Below are 18,647 nucleotides of genomic sequence, written 5' to 3'. Positions count from 1 at the left end.
GAGCTTAGCAAGTGCCGAGTCGGCGCCGAGGATCGGCTCCGAACCCATCAAGCAAGAATGAAGGCGAGATTGACAACTTAACATGGTAACATTAAAACCCTTGACAAACTTGGAGAAGGAAGGTTGAAAAATGTATAAAATTCCTTGAATCATCTTACCTCTCAACTCACTTATTCAGGACCTCTGCAGCAGACAGTCCAAATGTTACTTACACAAATACCACCAAAATAAAAAAAGACAAAAAATACCACTAGCGACAACAGCCACAATCACAGAGAACGCTAGTAGAAAATACATTTATTGCACTTAGCGCTTCAACTCCCAGGCCTTCACAGAGTAAAAAACATTACTAAAACACAGGTTTAAATACAAAAAAACATAATAATCCATCCCACTGCTAATAAGTTAATTAATCGATTAAATAATTAAATTACATATTTCCAGTTGCATTCTTTGTTTAACCCTATGGGTTCCAAGGTATTAAACTTAAGAATATACATAGTTTCTTTCCTCTGAAGTTTATCCTTTAAACTTACATTTTCACCCATCAATATTTCCACCTTTTCCAAGATTTCTTCAGGGTTAAAATTGTGAAATTCAGAAATGTGATTGCCCAAAGGGCTCTCCACTTTCACATTTCTAATGTCCCTCACATGTTCTTGAAACCGTATTTTGAAACTTCTACTAGTTTCTCCAATATAAAACTTATTGCATCCACATTTTAGAGCGTAAATAACACCTACAGTGTTACAATCAAAATTTCTTTTAACAGTAAAAGGACATCCATTAATTTTGATGGAGCTAACAATATGTGTACACATAGAACATTTTTTGCAAGAAACCGTACCAACAACAAAATTCACTTCTCTATTTAAATTAACATTGGGTAACTCAAAATAGTTATGTACTACCATATGCTTTCAATTCCTAGCCCTTTTATAAGATGCTATAACCTGTTTAGGCAAAAGCAGACTTAGATCTCTGTCCCTAAACATCATGGGCCAAAATTGTTTAACAATATCCACAACTAATAATGTTATAAGTTGTGACAAAATAAACATTTTCAGGAATTTCATGCCTCAGATTAATAACATTTCCATTTACAACATTTTCTTTTATAAAGGACATCTGATGACTAGTATTATTATTCTTCCATCTGTCTAAGTAATTCACATTCTTAGGCCATCTAAGTAACATCACTTTATTTTTGGCTTCTGACACTATGCCTACATCATATCCCCTATCAATAAACATCTTTACAGTTTCTAAAATTTCCTGGTAAAAAACTTCACCACCACTACTACCGAGTTTATGAATTCTAAGGAACTCATTATAAGGCAATACTGTCATAAGATGGAGGGGATGACAGCTATTGCCATATAAGAACTGATTCCTCAGTTCAAACTTCCTATGTAACCCAGTCTCTAACTTACAGAGTTTAATATCCAGGAAGTTTACCTCAGTTCCCAGCTGTATACCATCAAACTCAAGGCCCATCTTATTAACCTGCAGGTTTTCAACAAATTTTAAAGCATCCTTATGGGAACCATCACACAAAAATATTAAATCTATAAATCTCAAATAAAGCAAAACATAAGACCTATAGAAAGTGTGAGGATATATATAATCATACTCCTTCCTTCCTTCTTCTTAGAGCCTCCCTACCACTGCTTTTAAAAATTCTTCTTACCAGCAGCTTGATGTGTCTGCTTAGTTTGCTTTTTGTAAAAGGCTGAAAAGGTAACATTAAAACCCTTGACAAACTTGGAGAAGGAAGGTTGAAAAATGTATAAAATTCCTTGAATCATCTTACCTCTCAACTCACTTATTCAGGATCTCTGCAACAGACAGTCCAAATGTTACTTCTCTGTTTAAAAACTCATTCAAAATGTCAGTTTTAACATCCTCATGGATGTTTTGAACAAGAAGTCAAGCAAACCTCCTCATAACAGTTCCAGTGGCAGCAGCCTTGGAAGTGGAAGCAGCTGAAAACAGCGCAAATTTCATATTTCTCCTAACTAAAACTTTGCCCTCCTCTCCTTAAATCATTACACCCCCTAAAAACTTTCCCTCGTTTGAACCAATACATCCCTTTCACCTCCCCTGAACCAATACATCCCTTTCACCTCCCCTGTGAAAAAAACACTTCTCATATTTCTCTTTTTCTAACTTCCCCCATCTACTGCTCGACTTCACTCCACTCATACAGTCCCTGTATAGTCAAGTTATAAACCTTCTAGATACACCAATTTGGAACAGGCAGCCTAAACAGAACTCATCCTATCTCTGTAATATGAGATTAGAACTATTCCTCCTATGTACTATTAATATCTCCCTTCCCCTCTTACATAATTTTATATCATAGGTTCATAAGTGTGTGCTAGGCTAATGGCCCTAGAGCCTTTACAAGCCCAGCCCATAGGATTACCCTGGCATTGTGCCACCCGACCTTAGTTCCCAGTGCCTCTGTCGAGTATAGCCACTGGAGTGATCCCTGGGGTGAACTTTCTATTACCCATCCACTCATCAAGACTTCTCTTGAAGAGGGACAGCGAGGTGCTCTGCTTGACATGTATGGGAAGTCTATTCCAGAGCATGGGCAGTCTCTAGGTGAGGAACATGTCCCTCCAGCATGTTGTGTTGATTGTGGTAATGAGGTTGAGGTCTCTGGTGCACGTGGTGCAGAGGGATTGGGATTTCTTTAGATGGCATTTCTAACAGAGCTGGGTCAGACATGTCTTTGTAAGTCAAGCAGAGAGTGCCTCTAAGTAGGCGATACGAGATAGAGAATAGCTGGAGTCTTTTGAGTCTGTCCGTGTAAGACATGTGTTTAATGCCTAGGATCCTCTTCATGAGGTATTTCTGTAGCCTCTACAGCTGTTGCAGGTGTTTAGTGAGGTACATGCCAAATGAGGCATTCTACTCAATGACTGATCTAATGAGGGAAGAGTAGAGAGAGACCATGACCTCTCTCTTCCTGGAAGGAAAACCCTTGGTAATGAGATGTGCCACACAGAAGGACTTTCTGAACACAGTGGCAATGTGGTGGTCGAAGGAGAGGTTGCTGTCAACCTGCATCCCCAGATCTCTTATAACCCCTTCAGTGTTCAGTGGGATCCCATCGATGTGGTAATTAGTGGGAACTGAGTTTTTCCCAAAGGGGATGACGACGCATTTTCTGGCATGAAGCTTAAGTTCTTGTTTTCAACACCAGTCACTGGTCTCAATGATATCTTTCTGTAGGATGTCTGCATCACTTGGGGAGTTAATAATGGCTCCCAGCTTGCAGTCATCTGTGAACTTGGTCAGCCAGAGTCCCTTTGTGTTGGCCTGGACTTCTAAGAAGTAGATGCTGAACAGGAAAGGACCTAGGACTGATCCCCTGTGGGACTCCACTCATGACTGGGTCGGCAGTCTGACTTGGAGTCCGCTTCTTTCACACTGTGTGTTCTGTCTGTGAGCCAATTTGCAACCCACCTAGTGATATAGGTGTTGATGCCTAGTTTGGTGAGTTTATCAATAATTCCAGAGTGAAGAATGGTATCAAATGGCTTGGCCAGATTGAGGTAGGCTGCATGCAATGCCTTACCTTCATCCATAGCCCTGGAGACTGACTCAAAGAAGTTAACCAGGTTCAGCACTCATGATTTCCCTTTCACAAAGCCATGATGATGTGCTCCACAGCTTTACACATCAGACTTGTCAGGCTAATGGGGTGATAACTCCCAGGGTCTGTAGTCGCTCCCCCCTTTATGGAGAGGGATGACTGTATCAGTGCACCATTCGGTAGGGATAACGCCTGAGCTGAGGCTGTGACTGAACAGGACACACAGATGTGGTGCCAGTTCGCTTTGTAGTGCATGTAGAACACAGCTAGAGATATTATTGGGTCCTATGGAAACTGTATTCTTTACCTTGGAATATGTAGCTTTAACCTGTGCTGCAGTAATGCTGGGTGCCGGGCATTCTTCCAGTATTGAGATTGGTCCTTTAGGGGGGAGAGAGGGGTAAAGTTGGCACTGAATCTGTCGGCCAGTATGTTGGCAATATCTGTTGGCTCAGTATAGGAGGTACCACTGTGCAGTAACTCAGAGCAAATCTGGGTATTGCCGTGGAGGTTCTAGATATAAATACAGAAAGCTTTGTGATTGTTTTTAGTGTCTGCTGCAATTCTGCCTTCATAGCTGGCTTTGGAGGATCTGATAAGGGATCTCAACTTTTTGTTGAGGGTAATAAGGGAGTTTTTCCAGTCTTAGGACTTCACCTTTTTCTGCAACAGTTTCTTCCTTCTGTTGTAGAGTTTATTAATGGAAAGGGACCACCAGATTGGCTTCCTTGTTTTGGAGGAGAGCGTCTTGGTTCTGTTGGGTATGGCTAGTTCCATACATTTATGTACATGTTCGTATAGGGCACTGGTGTATGATTCGGTAGCCATGCAGCTATTTTCCACTGGCATGGGTGCCGTGAAGTTAGGCATATCTGGTTTTAAGAGCCCAAAGTCAGCTTTAGAGAAGTTGTTCAAGGTGCTTACCTTTGCAGGGGGGATGTGGGTGAGATGTGGATTTCCATGGTGATTAGTTTATGGTCGGATCTGACCAGGGAGGGATTGACTATTGGTGGAGAGCAACAGTCACCCATGTTAGTAATGACCAGGTCAAGGATGTTGCTACCTCTAGTGGGGGTAAGAATGAAAGTACAGTTTTGTACCTACCATAAATGTAGATGTTAGAGTGCTAATACAGCTGCAGTCATAACAGATGGGTTCTCCTGCCGTCAGGCGGGTCCTCGGTCGGCCGAATTCCAAAGTCTAGGTCCAGCATCGGTTGTTGTCGCTTCTTCCCTGACGTCAGTGCAACAGGGGTATAAAAGAACCAGCCGATGCCATTTTCTTCAGTTTTTCTTGCCCCAGATGTCAGGTGCCCCCAGAAGGAAGGCAAAACATAAATTTATGTAGTAAAGCAAATGCAATATAATCAAAAAACAGTAGTTGCAAGCAAATACACCATAAAAGAATACCCCAATGAGGTTGTATGAGGAGGGGTTAGCCATAAGGCCTGTCCCAATAGGGGAAGGAGGGAGGGAAACCTGGACTGCAGCTGTATTAGCACTCGAACATCTACATTTATGGTAGGTACAAAACTGTACTATGTTCATCGTGCATACAGCTGCAGTCATAACAGATGGGTAGAATCCCAAAGCTAATAAAGGGGTGGTGGTAGGCACTAAGTGGAACTAGGTGGAGCCAGGATGCCCTGCAAGACTGCAGTGGCAAAGCCCGCTCTAGTTTTGGAGTATAATGGTAGGTGATAGTGCTTGGAGAAAGTATGTACAGAACTCCAAGTGGCTGCTTCCAAAATATCTTTGGTAGGAACCCCCCTGAGGAAAGCAGCAGAGGTAGCTGTGGCCCTTGTGGAGTGAGATCTGATGCCTGCAGGTACAGTTTTACCATGAAAAGAGTAACAAAAGCGTATGCAGTGGGCTATCCATTTTGAGATTGTCTGTTTGGAAATAGGCTTCCCTTGAGCACCTGTAGCATAGGACACAAAGAGTTGCTCTGATTTTCTGAAAGGCTTTGTTCTGTCCAAATAATAACGGAGCTGTCTGTGAATGTCCAAGGAATGTAGTAGTCTCTCCCCTTTGTTTTGTGGATTAGGGTAAAACGTAGGTAAGTGGATAGCCTGATTCAAGGCTACCCTGGATACTACCGTTGGCATAAATGAAGGATTGGTTCGTAAGGAAACTCTGTCCTGATGGAAAGTGATGAAAGGCTGCACAGCCATGAGGGCTTGTAGTTCCGAAACTCTGCGTGCTGAGGTGATAGCTAGAAGGAAGGACGTTTTCCATGACAAATATTGCAGATCTGTTGAAGCAGCTGGCTCAAAAGGAGGCAGGGTTAGTTTTTCTAGAATGAAATTGAGGTCCCAAGCCGGTACTGGTTGCTTCCTTGGGGGTTTTATATTCTTAGCCCCTCTGAGGAACTGTCTTAAGAGAGGGTGAGAGAATAAAGGAGGATCAGTGTTGTACTCTGCAGAAATGGCTGAGGCATGGATTTTGATGGAGGAGAATGAAAGTCCACTGCTTAGCAGCTCGGCTAGGTACTGTAGTATTTGAGGTAAATTCAGTATTCCAGGATTCTGACCCTTTTTCTGATTCCAGACACAAAACCATTTCCATTTTGCGGAGTAGGCTTTTCTAGTAGAAGGCCTTCTGGTCTCCAAAATGACATCCTGCACCTCCTTGGAGAGTAGGGTCTGCTGTGAATTTAAGGAATTCTCCATGCGGCTAGATTGAGTGTTTTCAGCTGACTGTGAAGAGTTTTGAAGTTGTGCTGTGTCAGTAGAAGAGGCATTAGAGGCAGGATCCATGGTGGGGAATGCATCAGGCTCCTCAGGAGTGGGTACCAGTGTTGTCTTGGCCAGTCTGGAGCAATGAGAATCATCTTTGGTCTGTCTGCTCTGGCTTTTAATAGAACTTTGGCCAGCAGTGGAAGAGGTGAAAAGGCATAAACCGTCATTGTTGTCCAACTGAAAGAGAGTGCGTCCACTTTCCAGGCCTGTGGATGAAAGGTCCTTGAGCAGAATTTTGTCAATTGGTAATTTCTGTGGGTGGCAAAGAGATCTATGTCTGGCCTTCCCCATGCTTGAATTATCATTGTAAAAACTTGGGGATGCAACTTCCATTCGTGTGGATCTGTTATATTTCTGCTCAGGTTGTCTGCCAGTGTGTTTTCCTTCCCTGGCAGGAATTGTGCTTGAAGTTGGATTTGCAATTCCAGAGCAGTGTTCCAAAGGGACATGGCTAGTCTGCACAGGGGATATGAATGAGTTCCTCCCTGTTTGTTTATGTACCACATCACTGTGGTGTTGCCTGTTCTTATCAATAGCTGCCCTGGATGCAGTAGGTCTTTGAAAGCCATAACAGCATTTATTACTGCTAGCATTTCCTTTTGATTGATGTGTAGGTGCTTTTCTTTTTGTGACCATTTGCCCTGAATGCACTGATCTGTCATGTGCGCCCCCCAGGCGAAGTCCGAGGCGTCTGTTGTGATGACTTGATTTGCTTGAGGCTTGCAGAATGGGAGACCTATGTTTCTTTGGCATGCTTGTGCCCACCACAGAAATTCCTTTTGAAGACATGGAATCAGTGGTATGATTGTTTCCAAACTGTGGCTGTGTTGAGACCATAAGTTTTTTAGGTACCACTGAAGTTTCCTCATATGCAGCTTTGCACATGGGATTAGCAGGATGCAAGATGCCATGAATCCTAGAGCCTGCAGGATTTTCCTTGCAGTCAGCCTGGTGAAGGTTGCCAGTTTTCTGAAGTATTGAGTTAATTGCCCTTGTTTCTCTGGCGTGAGTTAGGCCATCTGGGCGTTTGTATCCAAGCTGGCACCCAGGAAAATTATTGTTTGAGAGGGTATTAGTCTTGACTTCTTTTTGTTGACTGTGTATCCCAGAGATTTCAACAACATTATTACAAACGCCAGGTGTTTCAGAAGAGTGTGTTTGCTGTCCGCTTGGATCAGGCAGTCGTCCAGATATGGGTATATTTGTATCCCTTGAAGTCTGCAGAAGGCAATTACTGATGCCAGGCATTTCGTGAACACTCTGGGCGCAGTAGATAAGCCAAAGGGCAATGCAGAGAATTGATAATGGGATGAACCTGCAACAAATCTGAGGTATCTTCTGCAATCTTGTCTGATTGGGACATGCAGGTATGCCTCCTTGAGGTCCAATGTCACCAGCCAAGACTCCTTGCCCAGCATGGGAAGAAGCTGCTGTAATGTGAGCATCTTGAACTTTGGTGCAGTAAATATGTGTTTAGGATGGATAGGTCCAAAATAGGTCTCCAATCTTTGCCCTTCCTTGGTACCAGGAATAGTCTGGAATAAAAACCTTGACCCTGTTCTTGTGCAGGTACCTCTTGAATAGCTTTCATGTCCATGAGATCTGAAATTTGTTTTTGTGCCTCTGCCCTTTGATTGTGTGGCAGGTTTGGCATGCCTCTCATTTTTGGAAGGGTGTGAAAGTGGAATCTGTAGCCTCTGTCTATAATGTCCAGGATCCATTTGTCTTTTGTGACAATATGCCAATTTTTCGAAAATAATGCCAGTTTTCTGCCTAAAGGTGCTGCCATTTGAGCCTTGCTTGGCATGTAAAGGGAAAAGTCATTGGGTCTGCTTTCTGAATGGCTGTGAACTATCCTCACCCCCTCTTGGTGTAGGTGTTTGCCATTGTCTGCCTCTAAATGATCCTTGAGATTGCCCTCTACCTCTCGGGCGCCTGTATCTACCTCTTGGAGGTCTGTCTGTGGCTGGAAAGGACCAATTTTTTGAAGGCCAATTTCTACTGAAACGAGGCGGTTGTACCTATAGGAAATCTTTCACTGTTTGCATTGATTTTGCCTTTTCCTCCATTTTCTTTAATACCTCCTCAGCTTTAACACCAAACAATACATCTATTTGAAGAGGTGCATCTAGTAATTTAGCTTTGACATGATCTGGTAAGGTTTGCTCTTTGAGCCAAGCATGTCTACGTATGACTGCTCCTGTAACAGCAGCTCTACAAGAGGCCTCTAAAGCATCAAAACCACATTGCAAGGTATGTTTACCCACTTGCTCTGCACTATGCAACAAATCCTGCAACTCCTTCAAGTCTGGTTGTTCAGGTTGTGACATTTTGCTTTTCAACTGAGAGAACAAAAACTGTTGATACTTTAACATATGGAACTGACAGTTTAATGCCCTCATGGTTAAAGTGGCCGAGGTGTATACCTTTTCCCCCCACCTTTCTAAAGCTCCGGAATCTTTCTCTGAAGGTAATGGATTTTTGGCAGTGGAGGCCTTAATTCCCTTGGGACCCTGTGAAATAGTTTCTGGGTCAGCCGCATGGCTTTTGTATAGGAATTGGTATGAATCAGGCACCCGGTAATACCTGTCAGGCTTGACTGGAGCTGGAGGTAAAGAATCTGGGTTAAGGCTGGCCTCTGAATACACATCATCTAATATATCTAAGACAGGAGGTATAGCCAGAGGCCTGTGCTGAGGGAGCAAGAGGAAATCCCTGAGCCTTTTCTTGGAGTCTGAGTACTCTTGGCCTTCCCAGTGGAAGTGTTCCCTCAAGGTATGCAAGGTTTCCCCAAAAGAGTAACCCTCAGGGGGGGGGGGGAGACAGAGGGAATGGACTCCTCTGCATCAGAATCTTCGAAAGGGGAGTAAGAATGTTCCTGGTCCTCAGAATGCTCTGAAGTAATGGAGGCCTGGTCCGAGGAAAGGTATTCTTCCTCCACTCTGGGCCTTTTGTCTGGGGGGGGGGTTGAGAACCCCTGATAAGAGTAATCAAATCCTCAGCCATTTTGAGCATCTGCTTTTTAGGCATGGGGCCTTGAGAGGGGCCCTGTGGAGCTTGTCTTTTAGAATGCATGGCTGCTTTAGATTTAGTGTAAGCCTTAATGGAAAAAGAAGAAGGCCTGAAGACACCTTGAGAGGTGGCAGGCCTGTCTGAACTCTGAGTTTCCCCGCCAAGAGTGACTTCGGTATCTGTAGTCGGGGTGTGGGCCGAAGAGCCTGCGACCTCGGGCACAGAAGACACCGCTAATGAAGTGTCATCGGTAGTCAGGGGCTGCGTAGGCACCTCGCTGAGAACCGGAGCACATGTAGTCAGCTTTAGCGTGGTGTCGGTAGAAGTCGCGGACCTCGTATGTCGGTCCTTATCTTTACGTCGTTTACTCAAAATTGGAGTCGGAGTATCCGACGACATGTTGTAATTAAACTTTTTGCCAAAATAGTGTTGGGCGAACTCCGCCCGACGCTTAATAGTGCGTCTGTTGAATGTAGCACAAAAACGACAGGCCGAGACGTCGTGGTCTGGGCCTAAGCAAGGTATACAGAGAGAATGGAAATCCTTATGCGGTATTTGCTTCCCACATGAAATGCAATTATTAACTTTGTCTGACATTGGTCTGAGGCAAGAAAAGTTTCCCCAACGGGGTACTTAGCTTGCTAGAAGTCTTCGGTTGAAAAATATTCGTAACCTCATGAGCTGGCCGACCGGCACTTGCGAACTGCTTCTGCTTCGGGCACCGTGCGGCAAGAAAGACTGGGGAAAATGGCGTCGGCTGGTTCTTTTATACCCCTGTCGCACTGACGTCAGGGAAGAAGCGACGACAACCGACGCCGGACCTAGACTTTGGAATTCGGCCGACCGAGGACCCGCCTGACGGCAGGAGAACCCATCTGTTATGACTGCATCTGTATGCACGATGAACATCTGGTCCAGGGCACTGGAATTAATGAATTCCAGGAAACATTGGGTAAGTGTACTGGTACAGGAGTAGTTTTCCCAGTTAATGGAGGGGTAGTTGAAGTCGCCCAGTATAACAGTGTTAGGCTGGACCCTAATATTCTCCAGGGTGCTTAGGAACGTGGAGTGTGAGGCTTGGGACATGGTTGGGGACCTACAGCAGGCTACGACATGAACCGCTGTCTTACCCAATGTTAGCTGCACCTGAAGTATCTCAGATGTGTTATGTTGGGCTACCAGTCTGGAGGTGTGTGCATCCTTTATGAATATGGAAACAGCACCACCTTTGGAGGTTCGGTCCAAGTTCTGGGGTTGAAAGGTGTGGAATGAGTACTAGCCTGGTAGTGCAGGGGTGCTTTCTGCTGCCTTGAACCAGGTCACCGTTACGGCACAAATGTCGATGTTCTCCATTTTAAGGAGTGCTTCGAGTGAGTGCATTTTGAGATTTAGACTTCCAGCGATGAGCAGCATGACCCTCAGACTGCATTCGTTTGTAGCTGTTACGGTGGTAATTTGGTCTTTGGAACATCGCCTAAAAAGGCACTATAGGGATGGCAAGAGCCTTGGCCAGTATTTGGAAGCCCAGGGGTCACAGATGCAGAATATCTCTGGCAAAGCATCGAGGTCGGTCAATCATGTCATCCCAGGCAGACATACTGGATCCCTTTATAATGCCACCAGAAACTTAGCCAATTGTTGAAATCAATCATTTTCTGCTTGTACTGTGGTATCATTCTTGGTGATGGTAGGATGCTGCTCAGGGCTAGGGTCATACCTGCCTGGGCTACATAATCTGAGAGCTCCTCCATGTCTCTTTTCATGTAGGCCAGGGAGATGCGTCTCAGTCATTCACACCCACATGTACAATGAGAGAGTCATATTTGTACCTGTTGCTGAGGGATCGGAGTGCGTGCGTTATGTGGCAGATCCTGGCAGCTGACTGTTGCTTTCTCGTTATTCAACCTGAGACAGACATCAGTGTGCCTCACTATCAAGTCACCTATGACTAGTGTGTTGGGCATGCTGTTTTGCATTACGGGGTTTGGTTGAGTGGCACACTGTTTAGGAGAGTTGTGTCTCGTGATTAGTGTTGTGTTGTGGTGGTAGAGTGCGTTTCTGCCTTGGAGGTCTCTGCTGTTTGGGTAGATTTTTATTGAAAGCCTCCGCGAAGGTGGGTGTGTGGTTTGTGTTTTTATGTGAAGGCAGTGCTGGTGTGTGTTCTGGAGGGCTATGTGTTCCATGTGGTGTGGTGCAAGTGTTGACCTTCTCCTCTTGACCAGCTACTCCGGTCTTGGCTGGAGAGTGCATGGCTTCCAATTTGGATATACAAGTGCATCTCTCGCAAGTCTGAATGCTGGGAGGTAAGAGGAGAGGGTATGTCAGTGTACATGAGGCAGTTGCTACATTTCCTCAAGATGCCCACGTTCACCAGGTTAATAAGAGAAAGCACAGGGAACTGAACTTTAGACATGCCTGGAGGGGTGGGCATTAATAATTAGCACTGGAGCGATTTCCTTGTAGAATGTTTAGTGCTGGTAGCACTTTTGTGTGCTACAATAATTGCTACAAGAAGTCTGATAAAGTGCTAAACTAATAAGCTAGTAAAGGTGCAGGAAAGGAGGGAACTAGCAGATCTAAGTGAAAAATTGAAGAGCAGACTTTGGTACCATTCAGAAGATTACAAACAGTCCTGGATACAGCAAATCTGTATCTGGACTAGACTAGTTACAGGAAAGGTGGGAAACAAGCGCAAATGCGGGTTTTTAAACCAGAAAGTTGAAAAAGATGGAAAAACTGCCCACACGGGCAATAAACTCCAATTTCTGGGCCAGAAACCACTCCTCTTGTGGTAAATAGGCTACCTAGTGCTTACCACTCCCACTGATAAGCTAGAAGGCTTCCCTACAACACAGAAAGTTTTGGGGGTCTCAGAAGCTTACAAAGAGTCCTGGGTACAGGAAATCTGTATCTAGACTAGACTAGTTACAGGAAAGACAGGAAACAAGCTTAGAATTTTTTTTCACAGAAGAGCAGCTAAAACAGCAGTAAAATCAATTCAAGTGCAGTGCAAGCTAGCAAACGAGTGTGTAGCAGTATTAAAGCAAATACAGTTTAAAGAAATGTAATTTATTCAAAATGTATTCTGAACTGAATTCAATTACTGTTTTATTCAACTCTGAACAGTTAAAAAGTGCCAAAAAATATACTTATCAGATGAGAGGAGGAGCAAAAGATAATTTAAGGTTAAGAAACTAAGTGGGTTGGCCTTCTCAAATGTTCTCCCTGTATTAGGTAGAATGAACTAATGACACTAAACTGGGAGGAGTGTCCCAGATCAAATTTACAGTAGGGGCGGGCAGTTGCAAAGCCACCACGTATAAGAACAAGACACCAACAGGGACGAAGGGTGGGAAACTAAATCAGTTATATGATACACTCTTTGTCAGGAAATCAGAACAAACAGATGTTTAACAAATGGAGAAAATTTCCAGTTAATACCTTACACACAGTGAAACTAGCTAGAAAAGATTTACAGTGTGACAGTAAAAATCTTATTTATCAGGCCCTGTGAGGTAGACAATTTTAGTACAACCGTGCAGATTAGTTTATAGCTATAAAATATACTAAAAAGCATGCAGCAGACAATAAAAGTGCTATAAATACCTAGAATAAACAATACCTAGAAAAAAATAAGCAAAAACAGGTTACTTAATGTTGTACATCACAGATCAGAGTTTTACTCAATGCCCCTCCTCCAATTAACTCTGTGTGAAATATATGTTAATAATTACAGTAACACCATGAACCAGCTAGTGTTTATATGGTACTCCACAGTATTAAATGAAAGCATACATCATGCTGAAAAAATTGCACTGAAAGTTGGTATGTAACTAGTACCGCATATATTTACATTTATTTGTTCATTAAATATGCATACTGTTGATAATTACGCTTAATTAAATACTTAATAATTAAATGACATCTATAGAACTGTTTTGCAGAAAAATGAACATCTGCATGAGCAAAGGTAGCTCTGATAGTTGTGGGTCTAGCTACTACTATTACATAGATATTAATGCTTGTAAAATGATAGTAATTAAATGTAGATATTATCAAATTACTTGTTCAATACGATTACCATTATGGCTGGCTAACATTAACATAACTGTTGTGAAGAGGAGTGCGTGCTGATTAACTTTTGTATTTTAACTTTTGCAACTTTTGTAGTTTTAGTCAGGGTAAGGAACGCAGTACTGCAGGGTCATCTGCCTCTCCTCTAGTGTAATTTCCTGGGTTTTGCAGTCATCTAGATTTGGGGAGATGTGAATCCTTGATCCCAAAGTAAGCAAATAGTAGTGCCAGGCATTTTTGAACACCTGTGGAGAACTGTAAAAAGCAAATGGTAAGGAGGTGACGTGAAAGTGCTACTGCCCTGTGTTGAATCACTGGTATAGTATGTAGTTCCTATGACAGGAATATGCACATGGACATTCATCAAATGCTGGGTGCAGAGCATTTGGTGTCATTAAGGGACATAAGATCTGTAGAACTATGACAAGTAACATACTAAATTTGGTTACTTTCAAGAATTTGCTCAGACTGGATATATTAAGGAGGGGCCTTCTGGGGACACCCTTCTTTGGGAGCAGGAAAAATTAAACAGAATCCTTTTCCTTTGCTCTTCTGTTGGCACCCTCTTTTGGAGTCTACACAGCAAAAGCTTTAACTAAATTGGGCGTACTGACTATTTATCTGAGGGGATGGAACACATTCTTAACAAACAAAGGAATTTCTGAATTCTAGGTTGTACCTTGTTAGTATAAATTCATTGCCCAATTGTTCAAATTCAGCTGGAACTAGTTTCTCCAAGCAGGAAAGCCTCCCATCCAGTATGGGATGAGAGAAAAGTAAAGGAAGGAAGGAGGAGGTGGGGCAATGAAAAGAGGATGCACAGTCAGTAATGTCTGCTAATATCCTGAGCTGTAGGCAGGAGATTTAACTCACTTCCTACTCCTTTCTAAAACGTGCCTATCTTCTGCTTAAACTGCCCTTCACATTTTGTTTCTTGAAGAAAGACCAGTGTTGGTGGGCTAACTTCTCTTCTACCTGGGGATCTGTGGACGAAAGCATTGCTTGACTGCCTCCACAAAGTTTTCCCCTTCTCTGGTCTCTCAAAAAATTCATGGAAATGGGGACAAAACATGAAATCTTTGTCCAGGGGTGCATTTAATAACTACCCTTTAACATCTCTTCCATACTATGTGGTCCAAGTAGCATCCCAGCTTAAAGTATTCCCCAAGGTTTAATCTTTCTCTGAAAGAGTTCCCTCTCTGGATAAGAGCAGGAGTACCCTTCTTTCTTTTCTCCCTCCCTCTCTCTCTGTCCTCACCCCGGCATTGGATGAGTGTGAGGGATTCATCCTCAGCTTTCTTTCTTGATCACATTTTCTATTCTACTAACAAGTAAACTATACTGCATATTAACTATACAAAATCACAGTTGCTTATGATCAATACCCAAAATATTTTGGATCAAATGTTTTACCTATAACTAAGCAGAAGTTTATTTTTAATACTGCCAGATGAACCACAGACATTACAAAATATTTCAAGCAAGTCATCAATGACAGAGGTACATAAAACAAAAAGTGGCCTACTCTGTGCCTATAATAATACCAGTCTTCCATACACAAAACCTCAGTGGCACTACAAGGATACAACCCTATTCTTAACTCTGTTACTTTAGTATGTCCTGTGTACACAGCATGATGTGCTTTGGTTTTAAAGTACATGGACATTTCTCCAAATGCACAGTTCTGCTGGCTAATAAACTGTAAAGAGAAAATATAGTACACTCCATTAAAAAAGATGAAAATGAATTAACTCTACAGTCCAGAAAAAGACCCTGAATAAATTCTACATTTGAGCTACATCACAGATTTTAAACTTAATGCAGAATGCAGTTGTACAGCTAGGATGGGGCAAGAATGACAACTGCCTCAGGTGCAAAGTGTTGGGGGAGTGATCAGCCGATTCAATCTCTATCTAATGCTTTTGCTGTCAAACCTGAGCACTGCAGCTCTCTGTGTTTGCTCAAAAGTGCAGTTACTGCTTGCTACAGCTTAAAAAGAAAAACATTTTTTTTTTTTAGAGCTGTAGTGCTCTTTGTAGGCAGGATGTAAACTGTTGCAACAATAAGCAGTTTGCTACAATTTTAAAATAAACAATTTTTTTTAAAATAAAAAGTGTTAAAGAAGGGTCGGGAGCAGGGCACATAAATGGGACCTAAAATGGCTGGGGCAGGAGAGAGTAAGGGCATGTTGTGCATCTCACCACTTGGTTGGTGTGCCAGTAGAAGGCATGCCTGTCATTTTTTTGCTATTCACTTGTACAGATGAGGGGGTGGTGAGCTTGTTCATGATTCCAGCAGAGGACACTGGATGAGCCAGCTACTCTTCTGGTCGACAGCACTAATTGAGCTTTGGTGTTAATCATGCCTGTATTTTAGTTGTGTAGGGTTGTCTTGTCCCATTCATGCCCATAGGACTTAAAAGATAGACCATATATACAGAGCATATGTTGCTCTGTAACTAAATCCGATGGGTATTACATTTGCAGCATTCAATGCAAAGACTGAGATCATTAAGTGAGAGAAAATGATAGCTGAACAAGAAATGCAAAAAAGATGATTTTTATTGTTTAGCTGAAAAGATTTTCTCACATTGAATTTTCTTTCTGACTCACACCTCTAGACAACCGTGATCCAGTCTGCTGGCAGCTGGAAAACTAACTAGATGAAATATAAACTAAATACAATTAATTACCTTCTAAAGGAGTGCATTAACATACCTTTTGTGGAATCAAAAAACTCTTGAAGTCTTCCAGGTTTTTTTTCTAATTCTTCATACTCAAATGCTTGGAGAATCATGTCAAACTGATCTAATTGTTTTACAAATTTTGCTTCTTCACTTGACTGGTACTCGTATTCCTGGAAAAAAAAAAACAGTACAATTAAACCACGGACTCGGAGATCAGTGATCTATTAAGTTACTGCCCTGAAATGAATGGCTGTTCGGAAAGAAAATAAATTCAATAAAAAAATTGTACTTCTTCTGTCGAAATACCACAGGATGTATGCAGAATGCACTAAAGTAAAAAAAAATGTAAATTCCAGTATAATACTCAAACTATTAATAGTTCTGAAGGCAAAACCAACTAGCTATGCACTACCATAGTACAAGAGTAAACTTAAAGTTGTAGAATTGCATACCTTATAACTATTTTAATTGTAGAATGCATAAACATACTATGCATGAAAATTTAATGCTGTAGAAACATAACTGCATGATACTTTTAGAAAGGGAAGTGTGACTTGACATGAAGTGCAGTGTACTGACCCAAAACCCTGTGGCATAATGAGGGCAGCTGTCAGGTGTTTGTTGTTGTACCTGCCTTCAGTAACCTCTTTTCTTCTTAGATATAAAGATACAACATAACACTTCTTTAATGTTCTCTAACTTTTAAGCAGGCCTTTCTGCAGTTACCCCCTACTGACACCTCTAGGCATCAAATACTGCCTGCTCATATTTGCAATAGTATTTTCAAAACCATGCTACATACACAGTATCAGAAGATTTCATCCTAAAGCATACATGATGGTTGCTGCTGTGTCTTTCGGCTTTTCCCGGTTAGGGGTCACCACAGCAGAACTCTAGTCCGCTAATGATTGGCAGTTGATATTTACGTGCAGAGTTGCCAGCCCTGACGCACAACCTTCAATGAAGGCACACCCATTCACGCATGTCTCCATGCAGAAGACGCTCTAGCTGAGAATCGAACCGGACAGCGTCTTACTGTGAGGCTACCGCAGCACCACCACCGCGGATAAAGCATGCATGATGGTAAACAATTGTATTGATATTTGATTTCTGTCTAATGCAGCTAAAGAAATACTGATTATTATTTGTATACTGTTTATTTGTATTATAATAATTTTCATATTTCTCTAAACACATCAACATTCAGATAACACAAACAGAACTGCATAGCCTCATATGAGTGCTCACAAATATATAAAGAAAATCCTACTGGCAGTTTGTGTCTTGCTTGAATAGTTGCTTAGATATCATAAGCTGTTTATACAACATTACACAATTAACATTCACTGCCTTTATTTTGGCTTATAAAATCTAGTTTAAAGAATCAAACTGGATGAATGCCACCAATGTAAAGATTAATTTATCCTGAATAGCTTGCCATTTACAGTTTTCTAGTAAAACTTGTGGTTCCAGAGATATGAATACTACTTGAACTGTAAGGTGATAACTTCATTTTTTAAAGGCTCAAGCCACACCCGCTAGGAGTTAAAGGTACACACTCAAAAATGTTGTACTGGAGGGAATGAGTTAAGATGAGTAAAGCAATTAGACACATTCACAGTTAGCTTGTGATGATAAACTCTCCAAGAAATGACACGTAACCAGTATCAGCACAACTGTGAACCCCGATGAAATACAGAGGTGTAGCTTGGGTAGGGCAAAGGGGGCAGCCACCCCTGGTACAAAATGGTAGAGGGAGCATGATCGCTAAATTCTGACTGGTCTTTAGTGCATCACTTTAGGTCAGAGCTGAAGTGGATGCATTGGTCTGTCTCTTCAGTATATCACTGGCATTCATTTCTTAATGGCAGTACTGCATTTCAGGTCAGAATTGAAGAGCTGTAGCTCTTAGTGTGTGGTATAAACTGTAGCAAGCAGTTTGCTGCAGTTTAAAAGGGGAGGAGAGACCTTTTTACCCTCATCAACTCAAAGCTGGGGAAAGGGGGGCAACATTAGGTGATGGCATCGAGTGCAAGAAAAGCCAGCTACACCTCTAACAAAATGAATGTGACTTTATTAAAAACATCAAATGTACAACAGTGGTCATAAACTGCTTAATAAAAGCTACCACTTGCTTTACTTCAGTTGTCTTCACAAGAACATTATGGGTCTACTTCAGTTTCATGAAACTAAAAGTAATCAAACTACAGCTTATGCCAAGAACTACCTTGGAAATATAAGACTAGGCTTCTTATGATCCTCACAGATCAACAAACTGTACCTATGAACCTATATCTAAAATTACAGACACCCTTTGATGGGTCCTACAGCTGGGCTGAATCCCAAACATTAAACCTCTGGGGTGGAAAGATGTGGAGGAGCACCCAAGGCCTAAGTCTACAACTGGTTGAAATCTGAAGTAAAGACACTGCAAACCAACCCAAATTCCTGCAGCTCAGATCTAGAAAATAATACTTGTTTAAGGTACGCTGTAAAGACCAAATGGCTACACTGTAAATATCTGTAGT

General features: G+C 42.2%; 1 protein-coding gene across 1 annotated transcript in view; it reads right to left on the bottom strand.

Annotated features, from left to right (window-relative positions):
* The window catches only part of HDDC2 (HD domain containing 2), a 274,425-nt gene that overhangs the window by 37,694 nt on the left and 218,084 nt on the right, over positions 1-18,647 (bottom strand). The window contains exon 5 of the mRNA XM_044082206.1: positions 16,151-16,289. Within this exon, the coding sequence (XP_043938141.1) occupies positions 16,151-16,289 (139 nt within the window). The remainder of the gene's footprint in view (positions 1-16,150; positions 16,290-18,647) is intronic.

Source organism: Protopterus annectens, chromosome 1.part1, assembly GCF_019279795.1.
Source record: "Protopterus annectens isolate FY-2018-M chromosome 1.part1, PAN1.0, whole genome shotgun sequence".
Lineage (NCBI taxonomy): Eukaryota > Metazoa > Chordata > Ceratodontiformes > Protopteridae > Protopterus > Protopterus annectens.
The sequence above is the reverse complement of the archived record's forward strand: the minus strand, read 5'-3'. Positions and strand labels throughout refer to the sequence as shown.